The sequence below is a fragment of the Gopherus evgoodei genome, chromosome 5 (assembly GCF_007399415.2).
Source record: "Gopherus evgoodei ecotype Sinaloan lineage chromosome 5, rGopEvg1_v1.p, whole genome shotgun sequence".
Classification (NCBI taxonomy): Eukaryota; Metazoa; Chordata; order Testudines; family Testudinidae; genus Gopherus; species Gopherus evgoodei.
The window spans coordinates 4,997,076-5,015,146 of record NC_044326.1 but is presented as its reverse complement, the minus strand read 5'-3'; the positions used below and the strand labels follow the sequence as shown (position 1 = coordinate 5,015,146).

The 18,071-nt window shown below is 49.7% G+C and overlaps 1 protein-coding gene across 5 annotated transcripts in view; it reads left to right on the top strand.

Annotated features, from left to right (window-relative positions):
- RAB11FIP5 (RAB11 family interacting protein 5) overlaps positions 1–17,286 on the top strand; it is a 104,738-nt gene extending 87,452 nt beyond the window's left edge. For 3 of the 5 annotated variants that reach the window (XM_030565453.1, XM_030565454.1, XM_030565455.1), the window contains 3 exons: positions 34–2,736; positions 10,753–10,912; positions 12,380–17,286. In XM_030565453.1, coding sequence (XP_030421313.1) covers positions 34–2,736; positions 10,753–10,912; positions 12,380–12,592 — 3,076 coding nt within the window. In that variant the 3' untranslated portion in view covers positions 12,593–17,286. Of the gene's footprint in view, positions 1–33; positions 2,737–10,752; positions 10,913–12,379 lie in introns of those variants that run through there. The other 2 variants (XM_030565456.1, XM_030565457.1) reach the window with 2 other exon arrangements.
- The last annotated feature ends 785 nt before the right edge of the window (positions 17,287–18,071 follow it).

Sequence of the window (18,071 nt, the reverse complement as noted above, 5' to 3'; positions counted from 1 at the left end):
AAACTCTCCTTCCCCTACTCACTTTTTCTCTAGTTTCCAGTCTGGGTCGCATGCTACCAAAGAGGTCGTTGGGCACCTTTACTCCTCTGAGGATTACAGTCTCTCCGCCTCCATAGGACTTAACAAACCACAGCAGGAGTCTTCAACCCAAAGCACTGGCGCCCCTATTCCAGAAGCCACTCCCACATCCCAAGGACTCCGCCCTCCTCAAGAACAGACTCCTGCTGCCCCTCCCGTCTTTGACTGGGATGACACCTTTGATGCCTTTGCAACGAGTAGACTCAAACCAGAAATTCTAGAGGAAAGCCTTTTGGCGTCTGTAGTTATGGAGGGCCTGGCCTATGTCGATGATCCAAGTCCAACAGAAATCCCAGCTGAACTGGTTCAGGAAAACAAGACTGAGATAGCTATGGCTGAGCCACAAGCTGCCGATGAAGTGTCTCTAAGTCCAGGGACCTGGGCAGATGTCACGATCTTAAAAGGAATGGAAGCAAACTTACTGAAAACAGCGCAGGAAGCTACACTGAGAGGTGATGGTGTGTTGGGTCATTTGCCTTTAAGTTCTCTGTTGGAGAGTGAGAAAACGAGCACCACTCCACCTTTGTCAACCTGGTCTGCAGTGGGAGCTTTCGGGAAGGAGGAGGATGCAGCAGCATTGGCCACTCAAAATAGTGCCAGAGTGAAATGGGACAGAGAAACGGTGCATGGAGAAAAAATGACTGTAGCATACAATGGGGAGGAGCCCAGTAGTGCCGGGGAAGACGAGTGGACGACCACAGGCACAGAAACAATTGGCGGGCTATCGGAAAGTGACCGAACCGTTGCCGAGAAGGAACATGAGGTTCAGGAGAGCAGGTTCAGGCCATGCCCACCTTCCGATGAGGGCATCTTCGAAGAGGAAAGCAGCCCTGTGAGTGCCCCGGATCTATTGACCAAAAGCAGTTTAGTCTCGCAGAAACCCAGTGAGGCACTTCCTGGGAATAACGCTGCCCTACCATCGTTGGTGTCGAACCTGGACGCAGCAGAGAAGCTGTCAGCTGTAGTCAACGTTGGTGATGGTCAGGATTCTAGTAACACAGAGGGGATGATTGATATAAAGCCAGTTGGAGGTGGGCTTCAGATTACTGCACACCTGGAGGCAGATGAAGCCAGCATGAAACTAGGTTCTGACTTTCACGAGAGATGCATCCCCTCCGCTGCATGGACTGAGACCCCAGAGAGAGAGGAGGAGAGCAGCGGGGCAGCAGGTTTGGAGATGACCAGGGGGGCACCACCGCCAAAGCCTCAGAGATGGTTCACACCAGGGGATTTCAGAGAGGAAGGTGATGAGGCCAATTTGGAGACACAGCGGAGCCAGCAAGGCAACGAATGTCAGTGTGAAAATGAGGAGGGCCCAGAGGTGGCAATTCACCTGCAATATATCCCTGTAAGCCGAGAGAATGTTTCCCCAGTGACTCCCAGCCCACCTGCGTTGGGAGCAGTGATAATTGAAGCAAAAGCGAGGTATGTCCCTTCGGTCGCTGGAGCTGCTGATTCCCCCTCAGAGGACTGGGTGTCTAGTTTGAAGGCAAGAGCTAATGAGTTCACAGAACGGGACACCTCTTCTGGGGAAAACCTGCTAGAGGTAAATGAGGAGGCTGGGGCTGAGCAGTTCGAGACTTGCCCTTCGAAATTCTCACTAGACAGATTAGGCCTGCCAGATGCTGAAGAAGACGCAAACGAATTGGAAATGGTAAAGCCCGGCTTCCCTCCCCAGTCACTAAAGTTCACTGAGCGACACTCCGGCACTGAGTGGGGCTTGTCGGAAACTGCACCGGCGTTCCCAGAGATGAGCGAAACACTCCCTGAGCAGCTGATTCCATCAGACCCCGATACTCCCAGAGATCCAGAATCCAGCCAATCAGTGCTGTTCTGCATGGCTGTGGAGGAGCAGCGGCCAGCTACGCCCTACCCAAGCCCCAGCCCAGCTAACCAGCTTGAAAGGTCAGCTCTGCAGGAGCATCCCTCACAGCCAAAGCCTAAACTGAGACAGGGAGATAAACAGGGCCATCCTAGCAAAGCATCAGCCCAGCCAGTCGAACGGGAGCCTCAAACCCTAGCAGCGTTAGTGAGCCCCACCAGGGCGTCGGAGCAGAGTGGCTATTCAGCTGACAGGCCCGAGCCATTGTCGAGTCAGCGGCTTAGCCGGTCAGCAGATCGAGTGATAGACTTCAAAAAGGCTGACTTCTGGAGGCCAGTGAGCGAGGAGCAGAGCAGAGAGCAGGAGGACATTTCAACCCTGGGCAACCCTTTCACCCCCAGAGTCAGCCCCTCTTCCCCAAACAATCCCTTTGTGGAAAAGCCACCAGATGTGCTCCCGATTCAGGCCACATCACCTGAAATGCCTGGTCAGGGAGGCTTAAACTTCAAAGACCTTCATGAGGAAGCTGCTCCACATGGCTTCCCGCCTGCTAACCTCCCAGGGGACCAGCTAGTTGAGTTTCCTTTCTTGCATGGCAACCAGCCCTTGGCCTTCTCCACACCTTCCCTTGTGGCCGCGACTAACCCCCAGCAGTTCAATTTCCCTTCCCCCATCGTGTGCCCTACAACTGTTGGGGTGCCTGCAGTGACCAGCCGGGCAGCAGCCCAGTCCTCCTGCCCTTTGCTGCAGACCGGTGGCATGAAAGTCTCAACGCTCACGGTTTTGCCCAAGGAGACACAGCCGGCTGAGAAGCCCTCTTTCCATCAGACAAGCAGGTGAGCACTCCGGGGGAGGCGAAGGGTGTGTCCCTGAGGGAAAATAGCCCCCTTTCTCCCTTCCACTGTTAGGCCTTTAGGTAGCACCTGCAGATAGGGCATTTGTTGGCCAAAGTTGTCAAGTAATTCATGCAGCAAAGGAAACTGCTGTTCTCCCACCCCGTCCCCCCAGATCTTTATCCGCTTCCAAAGTGAAGCGTGCTAATCCCATTTTCAAATAAAACCCTGTAGGCCTCCGAGAGTTTCATTGGATTGGTTTAAATCCTCAGCTCTATCGAACTGGGATTGGGAGTCTCCGCGGCCGTTCTGTGCTTGCTCAGAGCTAGTGGTGCAAATGTTCCTCAGATTTGCCCCAGTTAAAAATTGAGCCCCCGCAGAACTGTGAAGGCTGCTGGCGCTCAATGTGTTGCACTAACTTGAGCTCCCCACAAACTTTCCCTTGACCTCCATGCACTGCTCTTGCAAAATACATATCTTCTTTTGTGTGTCCAGCAAGGGGGCGTCCCCACACTTCTGCCCATTAACGCTCTCATGAAACGCTTCATGGCATGTTAGCAGTTGTTCTTCATTCATTCAGCTTTGGTTTTTTTCTTTTTATTTGTAGTGGCCTTCGGGTACTAAACTTCTCTTCTCTCCCTAGCTAAAGCATAACTGCAGCTGAGATCAGCCTCTTCTGAGGGAATCCTGGTGGTAGACAGACGAACAGACTTTGTCCCTGAAATATTTGGGGGTGTGGGGAGTATCGAGAGAAGGTCTAGTCCAGTCTTAACCACGGGTCAGAGTTTTTTGTAACTTGTAGAAGCCGAGGGAGATTCTGGAGGTAGAGGTGTGTTTTGTGGCTCATCCTGTTTTCCCGGCACACCTTTGTGCGGCCTGGCTGGGAGAAGAAGGGAACGTTATATGGGTCTGTCTCTACTCACAGCACATCGATTCTGCTCCCAGGTTTGAGGTGCCTATTGATTTCAGGGTGAACTGTGAGGACCCATCTGAGAGCTGTCTTAGGCCCTGATGGATCGTCTTGACTTCTGCTGCACCCGGAAAAACATAGTTCTAAGGTGCTGGTAGGGATTTCAACAGCCTGAGAATCCCTTTCCAGCTCATGATGGGTTGCAGTAGAATTCCCTTTTCCTTTTAGGCCCTGTATTGTAGTCCTTTCACGTGCAGAGCTCTCCTTGACTTCAGTGGGAAGCCTGCATGTTAAATGACCTCAGGATCAGTCCATTATTTTACCATTTAATGGCTCCACTTTGGCCAGAGCCTTGGATCGTGCTGTCTTTAACTGAATTATTCATGCTCTAACAGGTTAAACTGGCTCAAAACCTGCAGGTAAAAAAATCATTGTGTACTGATAAGTGCTACTGGGCTTCATGGAAAGAGATGTGTCCTGCAAATCCAAAGAGGGTAATGGTAGGCACCAGGCAGTGTGTGGTCCAGTCAGATTCTGTGTGTACAATACACACTGATTGGTTAGTCGCCATCTTCAAACTGACTGTAAGGACAGTCCAGGGCAGGTCTCATCTGTGCAAAGAAGGATGGTTTCTGGTTGAGGCCCAAGACTGGGATCCAGGAGATTGGGATTCTGTTCTCATCTCTACCACCGATTCCTTCAATAGTTTGAAGGTGGGCAAGTCACTTAACCTGCAGTGACTTCAGTTTCTCCATCTGTAAAATGGGGATACTTGCCTCATGGAGCTGTTGTGAGGCTTAACTCATTAATATTTGTAAAGTTCTTTGAGATCCCCAGGTGAACGATGCTGTAGAAGGATGCACACCGTGACACAGGAGGATCCTCAGATCTAGAGCAGGAGCGAAAGATTTATTTGGGAAACAAGTGACACATCCAGCAGATAGAGAAACATAGGGCTGGTGCCTGGGGTGGCTGTTCCAGGGAAAGCTGGGGGGCAAAGGGGGCCGGAAATCTTTGAGGAAGGGCTGGTTCTGATGGAAAGAGAACTTTCCACCAGTTTTCTGCTCCCAGGCAGCGTGGCGACTTATGTACTGCCTCAAGGATAGGCAGAGCAGGTCTCAGCCAGTCACAGCTGGAGGGGTGTCAGTAGGAATGGACGAGAGACATTTGGCTTAGGTCTGTAACTTGGACTCTCCAGGCTCTTCTGCGTCAGCGCCGGGAGAGTGGGAGGGCGTGGAGCGGGCAGGAGGGGGTGATCGAAGCCTCCTGGAGGTTCTGCTCATACGCCAGTTTGGAAGGGTGAATCGAAGATCGAGTCAGAAGAGTCTGAGGAAGGCTCCACTGAGATGAGTGGAGGCAGCTCGCCTCTCTGGGGCCAATTCCGTCACCGTCCTGCAGCCAGTGCGGGCTCCTGTCATGAAACCAGTGTGGTAGGGGTGAGGCAGGACGTGGGGAGTCACACGCAGTGCATCCCGGAGAGGCCGCCTGTACAGGGACTCCCTGTTCCTCTGCTCAGCAAGGACTTGGAGCTGGGGGCAGTGGATGTACAACTGCAATGCATCCACAGGTCATTCCCTGCTGTGGAGTAGGGGCACGGGAGACGTGGAGACTACTCCAGCCGTGAAGGTGGAGTTGCAGCCATGGAACAAGTCTGGGTAGGAAAACATTCCTACCACCCCCACCTCCTGCCCCTGGAGAAACTCCCCCATTCGTAGCAACTTGACTTTGGTAAGATGCTGAGTAAGTATGTGTGGGACTATTGTACTGTGACACAAGCATGTGTAGGAACGGGGACTGGAAAACAGTCCTTGGCAGACTTCCCCAACTACTTTCCACTAGCCCAGCTTCCGAGTGCCAGGAGCAGGACTCCTGTGCCTTCCCCTTCCTCGCCGTAATGACAGCGATTCCAGCACTGGGTGTTTTGCTTGCCAGGTGGTGGCGGCTGGTCACAGTAGCAATGCCAGAGCTGTTAGCTGTCCCAGTCTGCTTTAACATTCCACCTACGCAAACAGAAACGGACGCAAACCGGACAGGTGGACAGCTGGTGAAACAGGGAGATAAGCACTTTGGTGTCTACTAAAACTGCTTCCAGGTCAGTTCACGCAAGGAAACTTGTCAGGCTTGACAAAGCCCTGGCTGGGATGATTTAGTTGGGAATTGGTCCTGCTTTGAGCAGAGGGTTGGATTAGATGACCTCCTGTGGTCCCTTCCAGCCCTGATATTCTATGATTCTACAAGATGGTGCAGGAGAAGATCTTCTGCCCAGAACACGGTGGGATGTTTTATGTTAGCTGTTCATGGTGACTGCAGCAGGCCCAGGCCTGGTTTCATATAGGTTCAGAGATGTTAAAAATATTGTTAGCTAATCTGACTTCCTGTGTAACACAGGCCTTAAAATTTCACCCAGTAACTCTTGTACATAGACTGTCTCATGATAGAACCAGGCTGATATTCAACTTACTAATTTGTAGGCAAAAATGTCCTATTCTGGATTTAATTTTCAGCCACTGCTTAAGTCCGTCTTCCCTCAGTTACTGATGTAATTGCCTGTAAATTTGAGGTTTACCAGAGTTAATTTTATGCTCCCATAAAGCACTGCTAATGGAACTGAGTCAGAAAATAGCTTTTCGCATGTCATTGCAGGTCAGCTGCACCCAGTGTTCAGAAAACTCAAATGGGAGCAGCATTTCTCACAATACTTCTGATCTCTCTGCTCCTTGGAGTGGCACAGTATTGCTGAAAGGGAACCTAACTGGTGACACCAGCAGATTGTGGGGCTAGATCTGGGTGTTTCTTAAGATTAACTGCTCCCAAAAGTTGTAATGCAGAGTCAGCTTCCCCAGCACTACTTTGTGTCCCAGCAGAACATGGAGGGTGGCTAAACTTAAACCTCTGCAAACCAGGAAATAAAAATGGTCTCCCCTGCAATGCCGCAACCGTCTCTCCAGGGCCATCCCTACCCATACACAAAGTTCGCAGCTGTGTAGGGCACCAGGAAATTTGGGGCACCAAATTTTCTGGTGCCCTACGCAGCTGCATCCTGCTCCAGCCCCTGCTCCGCCGCCTCTTCCTCATGACCCTGGCCCTGGTCTGCCCCAGCCGTTCCTCTTCCCACCCCTGCTCTGCTCCCCTGGCTCCCAGCCGCGCCGCTGGTGAGTGGCGGGGGGGGGGAGTTACCCCCTTCCCCCAACTTAAACCTGGGAGCCAGGGGAGCAGTACAGGCTGGGGCCAGGTCACTTCACTTCCTGTAGGAAGTGGCCATTCTCCCTCCCCCGCGGAGGCCTGGGGCCCCTCAAAGCCCCCCCACAAGTGGGCTGTGTAGGGCACCAAAATGGCTAGGGACAGCCCTGTGTAGCTCTGTCCCTTGGAGCTGGCAGCACCATGCGAACCACATTAACCATCTGGAAGAAAAACTTGTAAGGAGCATTGCAATGATCATGCTGAGTATTCTTCACTTCCCTGGCACGGTACATCTTCAAAGCGTGTTACAGACCAACTGGAATGACACCTAGGGAATCAATTTGACTTCGGTGTTCCTGGCTCCCAGGCCTGTTCTCAGACTCCTCAGGACTTTAGATACCGATGTTAAAACTCCTGGATTTCCAAGTAGTTGTCTAGAAATACCTGTGACTGCATTGTCTTGGCGTCTCACTGGAAGCTGCAGCTTCCCCGTAGGAAATCTCAGCTGACATGGTATGTGGCCCAGGAAGCACTGCTCAGTAGATGAGGCAGGAGAAGCTGTAGTGAAGACTGAAAACTAGGCCATTGCTCTATTGTTGTTAATCTTAAACTGCTGTGAAATTCATGAAAACTGACCCTTTCAGGAGCCTCCAGGTGCTTAGCAACTGAAATGTAAGCTCCAAGCTCCAGACCTCATCCTCTGTGATGGAGGTCATTAGGAATCCAGTTCCTCAGGGAAATTAAGGCACAGAGAGATTTGTCTGAAATTGCATGACGAGTCACTAGACAAAGCTGGGATTAGAACCGGAGACTGCTGATGCTAGTCTTGTGCTGTAACCACTAGACCACACTCTCTCCATTGCTGGTATAACAAATGCCACTTACCAACAGTATGGCAGCTGCCACCTTGGAAAGATGCGTAGGTTTTAAACCAGCAGGGACCATTCTGATCATCTAGTTTGATCTGTTCCACACAATCCAGAGAACCTGAGCCACTGTTCTCACTTTGAGCTAGGGTGAATCTTCTAGAAAGACCTCCAGCCTTGACTTAGACTCCAAGTAGTGGAGAACCCACCGCCTCTTGGGTAAGCTGTTCCAGTGGTTAATTACCCTCAGCACTAAGTGTATAAAAACTCGGCAGTTTAACGTATCAGCTGCCTCTTACATGTGCCAAATGCTTCTGCCATTAATCTGCTGTGCTGATCAAATCCAGTGCAACTTTTTAAAAAGTCCTTTGGGATTTCAGAGACAGGCCTACAAAATGCTGTTTTTCTGTTCAGTAAGTCTCTCGCCCAGAATATGCTGGAGGAAAAGTGCCTTGGGGCTGGTCCCCTGTCCTCAATCTTTATGTATCCCTCACCTTCTAGACCTTGCAAAGCAAGGAGCTGGATACTAGTAATAAGGTAACTTGGTAAGGCAAATGCAATCCCTGCTGTCTGTTCAAAGTAGCTTTTCCCCACAGTCCTGGCTGCAGACCCCTCTTGTATTGATGGGGGGATACTGGACAAAAATGAGGCACTGCTGGAAAAATAATAATACTTTTGCCAGCTTGTTTTGGATGTGGGGGAAGAATCTCTCCCAAAATTCCACAGCAGGCAAATCCTATAACGCATCCCCTGCCGAGCAGGAGAACTAAGAAACCGCATGCAAGCCGAGCTGGGGGAGAAATGAGCTTTCTTCTGACAGTATCTGTGGCAACTCTTGATCATCCCTCTGTGGTCCCAGCTTGCATCTAGAGGCTGTTTCTCAGTGGCTTCGTGAGCCTGGACCAGAGAAAGTGCCTTCAACATCTAAAATGTTCCTGTAGGCAGAGGAGCTGTGTCTTCTGAGGATACTTATTTCTGCCAACCAGTCCCCATGTGAACCTTTTGTTAGAGGTTTCAACCTCTTCCTTTTCCCTTCCACCGTGTTTTTCTCTCTTGGGCTGGTTGGGTGTGTATTGTGCGCTCTCAAATGATGAGTAGGAAGCCTTTTTCCCCAGACTGAGGCCCATGTGAGGATGCCGGGCCGATTGTGTTTAGGCCTGACTGCTCAGCTGTCCTGCCTCACCCTCCTAGCTGGCAGGCTTGCTCAGAGGGGAGCTGTAGGACGTGAGACTAAAATCTCCCGCAGCGTTCAGTAACCAGATAATGTGGAGCATCCTTGCTGGCCCAGCAAGAAGTTGGAATAGGAAAGAAGCTTCCAGAAAGGACCAGGTAAGGGCCAAGGATGTCCTTTGTGTTGCATGAAGCTGGAATTCAGGAGTTCAGAGTTTCTGATCTGTCCCCTCTTCATTCACAGCTTTTAGCTAGAGGAAGCTTCGTAACTTATCTGCATTGTAAATGGCTTTGGGCTGAACCTGAGTTAACCTTTTTGAGGCACAAGTTTCAAGCCTGGTATTCCCTGTGCTCAGTTAGAAATTGAGGGGGAATGTGGTCTAGTGGTTAGAGCATAGGCCTGCAACAGGAGAGAAGAGGTTCTGGTCCCAGCCCTGCCAGTGACCTTGGCCAATGCAGTTCTCTTCTGCGCAGCCGTTGTGCCATCTGTAAATGCAGCGGCTTGCCTGTGTCCCTGGAGTTTTGTGAGAACTGATGCATGCTTGCAAAGCACTTTGAGTTCCTCGGATGGAATGTGGGATGGGATAAGTAATGTGTTAGCTTGTGTATGCATCAGCTGTAGTTATAATTCTTTGCAGCATGGCTGCTGCGTATGCAGAGTAAATCTGTTTCATGGCATTTTGGTTTGTGTTTATTTACTGAATGTCATGACACAGATTTCAGGTATAACCTACACATCACCTCTTCTCTTCCCCATTAGGAGTTGGCAGCGCAATTTGCTCGGGACGCTTCTCTGTTTTGCGGGGAGCCCAGACTTCAGCCCAAAGGACAAACACCCCCTGGCTGAGGCCAGAAATGCAGCCTGCAGCCTTGCTTGTGACTGCAGGGGGTGGAGTGGGGCAGCAGCTGGCAGAAAAGCAATAGCCCCCTTGTCTGTCAGGGAAGGTGCTTGTGCCTATGCAGTTTGGGTTGTGTATTTTAGTGCAAATTCTGTGATGCTCTTACCCACCGTGGCCAACTGCCAGGAGACCATCTAGTGCAGTCCTGCTGGCCTTGGTGCATGGAGCCAGGAGGTGGGGTGTGGGGCGTGCATGGTGTATCCTCGCTGTAATCCCTAAAGTGGGCAAGTCACACAATCTTTTCCAGTATACTGCGGTTCCCCTCTGAGTCTGAAATGCACCAAGACAAATCAGACTCTTAGAGATAACTGTGTATATTTACACCCTAAAATAGGGCAGTTATGACTTGGTGGAGTTAGCAGATCTGCAGTGTTCTCACAGATGGGGAAATAATCAATAGGCAGCCCACCAGCTGTGGGTCATAGTGGTACGTAACTCCCCAGCCAGTCAGGAATGGCTCCAAACGCTATCCCAAGGGGGCCCAGGACTTGGTCAACAAGGTCCTTAGCTGGGCAAAGAGCCCTGAGCCTCAGAGTTATGCCTAACTTACCCAAAATGGAGCAGATTGAAACATTGTCACTAAGGTGTGGCTGTCAGATTGCAAGCCCCAGCATGCAATGCTGCCATCTTGGTTAGAGCAGCCCACAGAGACCATGGGTGCCAGCAAGCAGTGGGGCCTGACACCCTGTATTGAGGAAGAATTGCATTCTGGGATTTGTAGTCTCCAGGGGTCATCTCTCTCTCTCTCTCTCTCTCTTTCTCAGAACTTTCGGGCTGCACTGCAGTACTCTGTGGGCCACCCCTTCCCCACCCCCGCCCCAAAAGAGCAGGTAAACATTCAGTGTGGTGCCTGGTGGAGGATGCAGCTGTGTGGAGCCCACTGACTGATGTACTGCTGACTTCCCCCACAGGCAGAAGAAGCCAAAGGGCAGACATGCTTCTCCATCCCCCAGCTCTGTGTGGTGCTAACTCTCTGACTTCCTTTGCTCCCTAGTCCTCATCCAGTGAAGCCCATAAGTGCTGCTGTGGCAGAGGTCTCTGGGGAGAAGAAGCAGCACAGGTCCACCCTGACCACTGCCCTGAGCAGTGGCCTGGAAAAGCTGAAGACTGTCACCGCGAGTAGCGTGGAGAAAGTGGAGTCCAAGAAGCTAAAGGTAGGGTCACCACCACTGACCAATAGCACGTACTCCCCCCTCCTGCACCAATTTGTGTCTCATATTGGTGCTTAGTTACAGTCGTGACTGGAGGCCTAGAAACACCTAGCAGAGATCCCGTTGTGTGTGAGAACCTGTTACACCACTGAATCAGCAGAGCTGCAGATACTACCCCAGACTCCAGCCAGCAGTCCCTGTTCTAAGCACTAGGCAGGACCCTGCTCTGAGTAGGGAGGGTGAGCAAGTTATCTGCTCTTTCCCCTTCGCCGTCTGGACTCTGACGTTTCCTTGTCTCTCTCCTGCTGAGCTGGGTTTCACAGTGCATCTTCAGCCACACGGAACCAGCAGGGTAACTACAAGACACTGCACTGCCTCTGAATTTACAATCTCAGGGAAAATCTAAGGCCATGTCGATAGAGCAGCTGGGTGCGTCCCTCCCAGCCCTGCTAGACAAACTCATGCTAGCTCCGTTTGAACTAGCATGCTAAGAACAGCGGCGTGGGGGTGAGGCATTGGCGGTGGCTTGAGCTTGCCACCCGAGTCCACGCCTGTCTGACCCCCTGTGTCCGAGCTCAGGTGGCTAACCCGTGCTAATGTCCAGACTCCTGTTCTTAGTGTGCTAGTGCAGGTCTCCCCGTGCTGCATAGACATATCCCAAAGGGTTCTGCCTGCTGGTGAGGGTGGGAAGGAAACACTTTCTGGAGCACTGGCTGTACCATAGTTTCTAATGACGCAGTGCTGGCTGGCTGCATTCAAAAGCCAGTGTGTTCTGACAGGCAGACCACAAAGTCTGTTGAGTTCATGGTTGCTTTCCTCTCTCTTTCCTATGGCTATTGCAATTCCTTGCTCTTTGCTTCCCCCAATTCCAGTTCTCCAGACTGTACTGTGTGTACGTTGCTGTGTCAGCGCAGGGGGCTGGATGTGGATGGCTTCTCGAGGCCCCTTCCAGCCCTGCACTTCCGTGATTCACACGAACACAGAAATGCCACCATGTCACTATCACACTCAAACACCCCCACTGATGCTCCCTGTGCATCTCCAGATCCAGCCAGCAACCACCTGTCTTAAATTCTTCCACCCCCAGCTCACAGATTTTATCTGTGGCTACTCCCCTGTGCGCATCTATCTGCAGTCTCCTCTCCATCCCTTCACTGCCTCCTCACAGCTCCCTCACTGTTCAGGCTCCATTACTCCTAGGGTCTCTGCTCTACACTGAATTTGTCACCCTCTTACAATTTAGCCCCATAACTGTACAGTGCTTTAGGATGCCACTTAGACGAAAGCTGCTATGCAAAAGACACAGAACTAAAACATGTACAGATTATTTTCTCGTGCACACGGATCAGTCTGACTCTCACAAGCTAGGTTCAGTTACTTACCGTGCATGCAGTTTGCAGGTGTATTTTGCAAGGTACAGAAAGGGTCTTTTAAGCTCACCAGGCCTGCTTCCTTTTGTTTTTGCTATAGGATACTGCTCTGCCGGACCAGTCTGCCAAGTATTATCACCTGACCCATGACGAACTCATCCAGCTGCTGCTGCAGAGGGAGAAAGAGCTGAGCAGGAAGGAGGAGCACGTCCATGAACTGGAGAACTACATTGACCAGCTGCTGGTGCGCATCATGGAACAGTCTCCCACCCTCCTTCAGATCCCCCTAGGAAAAAACACGACCAGCAAGTAACTTCTTTTCAGAGATCTCCTTGGCATCACTTGCCCCCAGCATTCCTGGAATAAACACGCCAAAGACACCTGATTCTGCCCCTGCAACACACGCTGTCCCCACCTCTTACAAGTGAAACCCAAGAGGGCTCTGGTGGCCCATACAAATTCCCCGAGGGTCAGTAAAGACTAGCTGTATTGCCTAACAAATGTGCTCTAGCTCCAGGAAACGACCACATCGGAGCATAGAACACTGCAGTGCCCAGCCCAGGAACTGGACTTCTCTGCCATGGCGTGGCAGCATGGTTCAGGAACATCTCTTGCCAAAGCTGTAAGGAGTCCATGGAAGTGGATGTCTGAGAACTGGAAATGTGCCATCTAGCCCCTGACTTCAAGCTACCGGCTGTGCCCGTGTTCCCAAATGACCCTGGTCTCTCAGAAATGGGGTGTCCTGGCTTGCTAGAAAGTTCTCTGAATCACTGCTGCCACAGCTGAGGAACCTTACGTGGGCACCTGAAAATCACAAGTGTGTGGCTCTTCCCCATGTTGCTGTGCATGCTAGCGTGGCAAGGGGCGAAAGGGAGGTCTAGCTTCACCTCTCTTTGTATTTCGATGGGAACCGTTTCTTTGCCAGCCCATAGGAAAGGGTCCCCCATCCAATTAGCAGGCTCCTCTCTGAGCACTAAGTCCCTGGCCATATGGGAGATGAGACAAGAAGTGTCACTGATGAAATTGGCTGAGTGCGACTAAGCATGTGTCAGTGCTGGAGCACGAGCTGCATTGGTAACTTTACTGCACGTTTGCCTCTGTGACACAACCAACTCTTCCTTACCCAGCTCACAACAGAAATTCATCCCCAGGGCTTCCAGGGAAGGAGTCTGTTGATGTTCATGCAGCATCTGTCCCATAGAACTTCCTTCACAAAGCCACCTTATCCAGCACCGATGTGTGTGCTGCAGGCACACACTATGGACTCTTGTTGGCATCAGTCACAGCTGATATTTCTGCACAGTATTATCTCATTATACGCCTCTTTCCGTGTTTACAGGGAGTGTTTGAAACCACCATGGCCCTTGACACTACTTGCCTACTTCTTTGTATGTGTCTTTTTTTAATAAGCCTGGAAGATGCCGTAAGAAACAGAAGCTAGAGTGTGACTGCTCAGCCCTGTCTGCGTGCATGACAGCCCTTTTAGCCAGACGCCAGACAGCTACAATCTGTAATAAACTAGCAATTCACCACTCTAAAATACCCCCAGGATTAACATTATGTTTAGGGCTTTCTCCCATCTATTTTGACATCAAGACTCTTAAGTCTTGTGCCAGTGCCTAGATGTTTCACTGGGCCAGCACTCTCAGGAGGTGTATATGTAGCGCTAGATTTTGGGGCCTCGATGAACAAGCTCCTCGTTGGCTGGCTGGTTTAGTAGTTGCAAATGTGAGTCCGAGGCTTGACTATGAGTGGTACACCTGGCCACAGCAAAAAACACCATAGCTGCTGGTTCTGATGTGCACTTGTGCGGGGACAGAAGTTGCTGTTGTCTTCCATTTTGGCTTTTAACGTGTCAGTTTCTTCTCTCTGCTCCATCAAGGCATTGGGTGGCGGGTCCTCTTGCAGGTGAAGAAGCGGCCGTGTTATCTCATCGAGACGGTGAGGACAGGGCCTGGCACCTAACTCAACTTGGACTTCAGTGTCCTCAGCCTGGCATAGGGCCATTGTTTCCACTGGAGCCCCTGGAGTTTTTAAGCCTTTTTCACATTCTTTCACTGTTACCTGTTTAAATGTATTAAAAGCGACTTTGGAAAGTTGTGCCTTTTGTAATAGAATAAGGGCAGTTTCCTGCTAAAATGGTTGATTCTTTAAACCCAGCCTGCAAGCCAATGTATCATTGCCCTTACCTAGCCCAGCCTTGCAAAATTCTACTTGCCCCCAGGCTCAGGTAAGTTGGGGGCGGGTTTGTTTGTTTTTTAAGGCAGATAAAACCAACCATCCTGGGCAAAGGGTGAGCAAGTCTCTTTGTGTTCCGGGGGTGGGACGCTTTTATGTAAGGCTGGTGTAAATGAGGTTTTCCAGAAGGATAGTAATACAAGGTGTATGTGCCAAGGTCAATGGTGCCTGGGTAAAGCTAGTGCTAGAACCTGTTAGAGAGTCATGCCCAATGGAAGCGTGAGTCTGCCAGGAAGGAGAGAGCTTTTGGAACAGGAGGCAGCATGTTGATGGGTGAAGAGGTTTTAAAAGGGGATCTGATATTACAGTAATTGAGGATTTCTGGCCATGAGCATTTTGGTCCTATTTGCCTTTGTTTCTAATAGGAAGTCTGGGGTATGCACTTGTCTGCCTGCATTGTTGTTTGTGTGCATGTGTCTCGGGGAGGGTGGGGGTATGTTTATATTGTACAGTTTAGGGTTTTAAGAAATGTATCCAGCTTTTTTTCTTCATACAAGTTCAAGTACCAAGAGCTTCTCTTTGCACGTACAATCAAAAGGTTCCCCTGAAGTGAGAGCCAGGTCCCTTTCCTGGTTGTATGCCTCTTGGAAAAGGTCTTCCTTTTATTTGAGGAGTTGCATCCAGTCTGGTTTAAGGAGGCAAAATTTGTGTAAAAACAATTGTGCAACTAAACCTACCACACCAGGGTGTGGAAGGGAGGGCATGGTCAAAGACAGGTGAGCTGGAATATGGAGGCCTGTGTCAGATGGGCATTATAAAGGAGGGAAATCGGTAGTATTTCATCTCTGAGAATAAATGTGTCCACACTAGCTTTTCGGCAGCCTGTTTATAAAAGATGCCTACCCTGTTCTGTCTGTCCTCTGAAATATACCTGCTTCCCTGTGGTGGCACAACTCACCGATGGGGGACTGCCATCATTTCACTGTTCTTCCAGTGTATCATGCAGCAGAAACATACGAGACCAGATCATGCTGCCTGGTGCCAAACCGTTCCTCCTGTTGGCTTGATCCCTGGACGGCCTCTAGAGCCAATTAATTGCTCTCTTGGATAGTCTTTCTTGTAGGATTTTGTTTAGTCTTCTCATCCTGAGGACTGACTTATTGTAGGTGCTTTCCACACCCACACAAGTGCCAGTGTTTTTAAAGAGCTCTCTGCACCCCCTATCCGCTGCTTCTTAATCCTTTTGTTATGATTTAATCACATCTACAAAATCTCTCTGCCTTAGTTGGTTTTCTGCCTTTTCAAAGCTTGAATGTTGGGCACTTTATTTAGTCAAGATAACCCTGAAGAACTGCATCACAAAGAACTGTACCAGGACAATGGCCTTGTTGAACGAGAAGTGTGTTTCCTTTCCTCCTCCCTCTGTATGTCACTGCTGTGGGATTGAACCCCACAGACCACCTTGCATCAAAAGAATCCACTCAGTGAAAAGTTGTACATAGCTGAAAACGCTGCCAAGTGGATACAATAGCTTTAAAATCTCCATGCCTTGATTCTACACTAGCAGAGATGCTCTGAGAAGCCACTTGGGAGACTCAGCCTTCCTGGTGGAGCAGGTTCAGCACGGGCAGCATGGCATCTGAGTTAACCAAAGTTAGTGTGTGAGCAGTATGACACAAACCAAATGATTGTCATGGCTAAGAGGGTGTTGTCCCTCCCCTGTGTTGGGTATCATCTAATTGACCGTTAGACTGTTCAGAAGTCAGGCATTTGTGATTGAATGTTGGTTAGGGAAAGGCATCCTTGAGGAGAGGTGTCTTTGGTAAGTCCCATTTACTGTTTTGTCCTCCATTTCTCCACTGCCTTACAAATCTTTCTCCCCAAGTGATTATGCGCCACATAACGGAGCAGAGAATGTTAAATATGCCACAAGTGTCCAGAGTGTTAAACCAGAGTGGCTATTTAATTAACTTCATCTGGTACTAAAAAAAATGTATTGGAGAGGCTGATGTGAAGATTTTAAAATGTAGATGTCTTACAAAAAGGAGGCAGGGGAGAGTAGAGTACCACAGAAACGTATTTGTTCTAAAAACGATTGATGCTCCTCTCCTGTGTCCGTATTTAAAGGAGGCAGTTGTGTAAAAACCAGTTGAAAGTATGTCACCATTGTCCCTATGTACCAATCTAATGCTGGAACTGTCTTGGTGAGGGTTCGTCACTGTAGGTGAGGTGACTTTAGTATGTATAGATCACCTTCTGCTGTCAACAGTGTGGCTGTTTATTCAGTTTGAAACAAGGCCATTCCCGTAACTTTGTCTTTCATCCCAGTATAGTCGGCCTCTTCCCCCCACAACTGCTTTGCAGGGTTTTTCTGCAGATGTGCAGCGCCATGCTTTGTTGTCAGCCCATAGGGTCAGTTAACTTTTTTTAAAAGGAAGCCCATCAAGCAGTCTGTTTCTTTATTTTCTCTTTTGGCCAGGGGTGAAGGGAGTATAGAAGATGTCCAGTGATGACCTTAAACTGGAACAAACCGGAAGGGATTTGGATACTGAACAGTGTCTTGTAAACCCCGTCTATTTGAGTTGGATGATACTGTGTTTTTTTTTTACAAACAAGATGTTCTGTGCTATAAACATGTTGGAAATGCACCCAAAAAAACAGGGTTAAGACTGTTCAAATCTGGGGGGTATGTTGATTTCCCTATTCTTCACAGAGTTGGAAAGTGTTCTGCTTATGTTTCTTGATTTAATAGTTGCAACTAATGTTTATAAAGAGCTTGTTATTTACGTTTTAAGCACTTTAAAAAAAATAAAAATTGTTCAAACTGTTCCTAGGCACGTCTGATTTACTGACGGGAAGGGCCGTGCTAATTGGTGCTTGGGAACTGAGTGATTGGTTAACTTCTTTATTTTATTTCCTGAAATAGAATGATGGTCTCCTATCAGTTCCTCTCTTTAGGAGTCGGGTCCATTATTTTTCATTCACACAGAGGTCCCTGTGCGTCAGGAGCAGCATGTCTGTATTGATCACAATTTAAACCTGCACACTTACAATGGTGCACCCTTGATAACTTTATAGTACTCTATTGAAAGCCCGAACTAATGCCTAACACTTTCTTCTGTCCAAGTGATGCACAGCATTTTGGTTGCATGGTGGGGAAAACAGCAATTGAGAATCTTCTGGCTTGAAACTTCTAGCTGCCATCTTATGGATTACTTAGGATGCGTCTTCACTGCAGTTAGCTGGGGCTCCCAGCTGGGTATTGACACTGGCCCTCCTCTCATGAGTTTGATGGTGCTTTCAATCTGGGCTGGTTGTCCAGGCTGGGAGTGTGGTTTAGAGCTCAGGTCCCACTCCCACCCAGGCTAGTAACCCACCCATTTTGCAGTTAGGCTACAGACTCAATCACTTGAGTGTTGATAGTCCTCCAAATGCCTGCCCAGAAGGACAGGTGGATTCTCCCACAATTTACTGGGAAAGAATCCTAGCGGCAGAACCATGGGATGTGCCCCCAGAAGTCCATGCATGCTGTGGCTGCAGCAAAAGTGAGCCTACAGTAACTTAGGTGGGGCTTTGCGGTGGCTGCTTACACCTGGGTGGGGCTAGGCTCACCT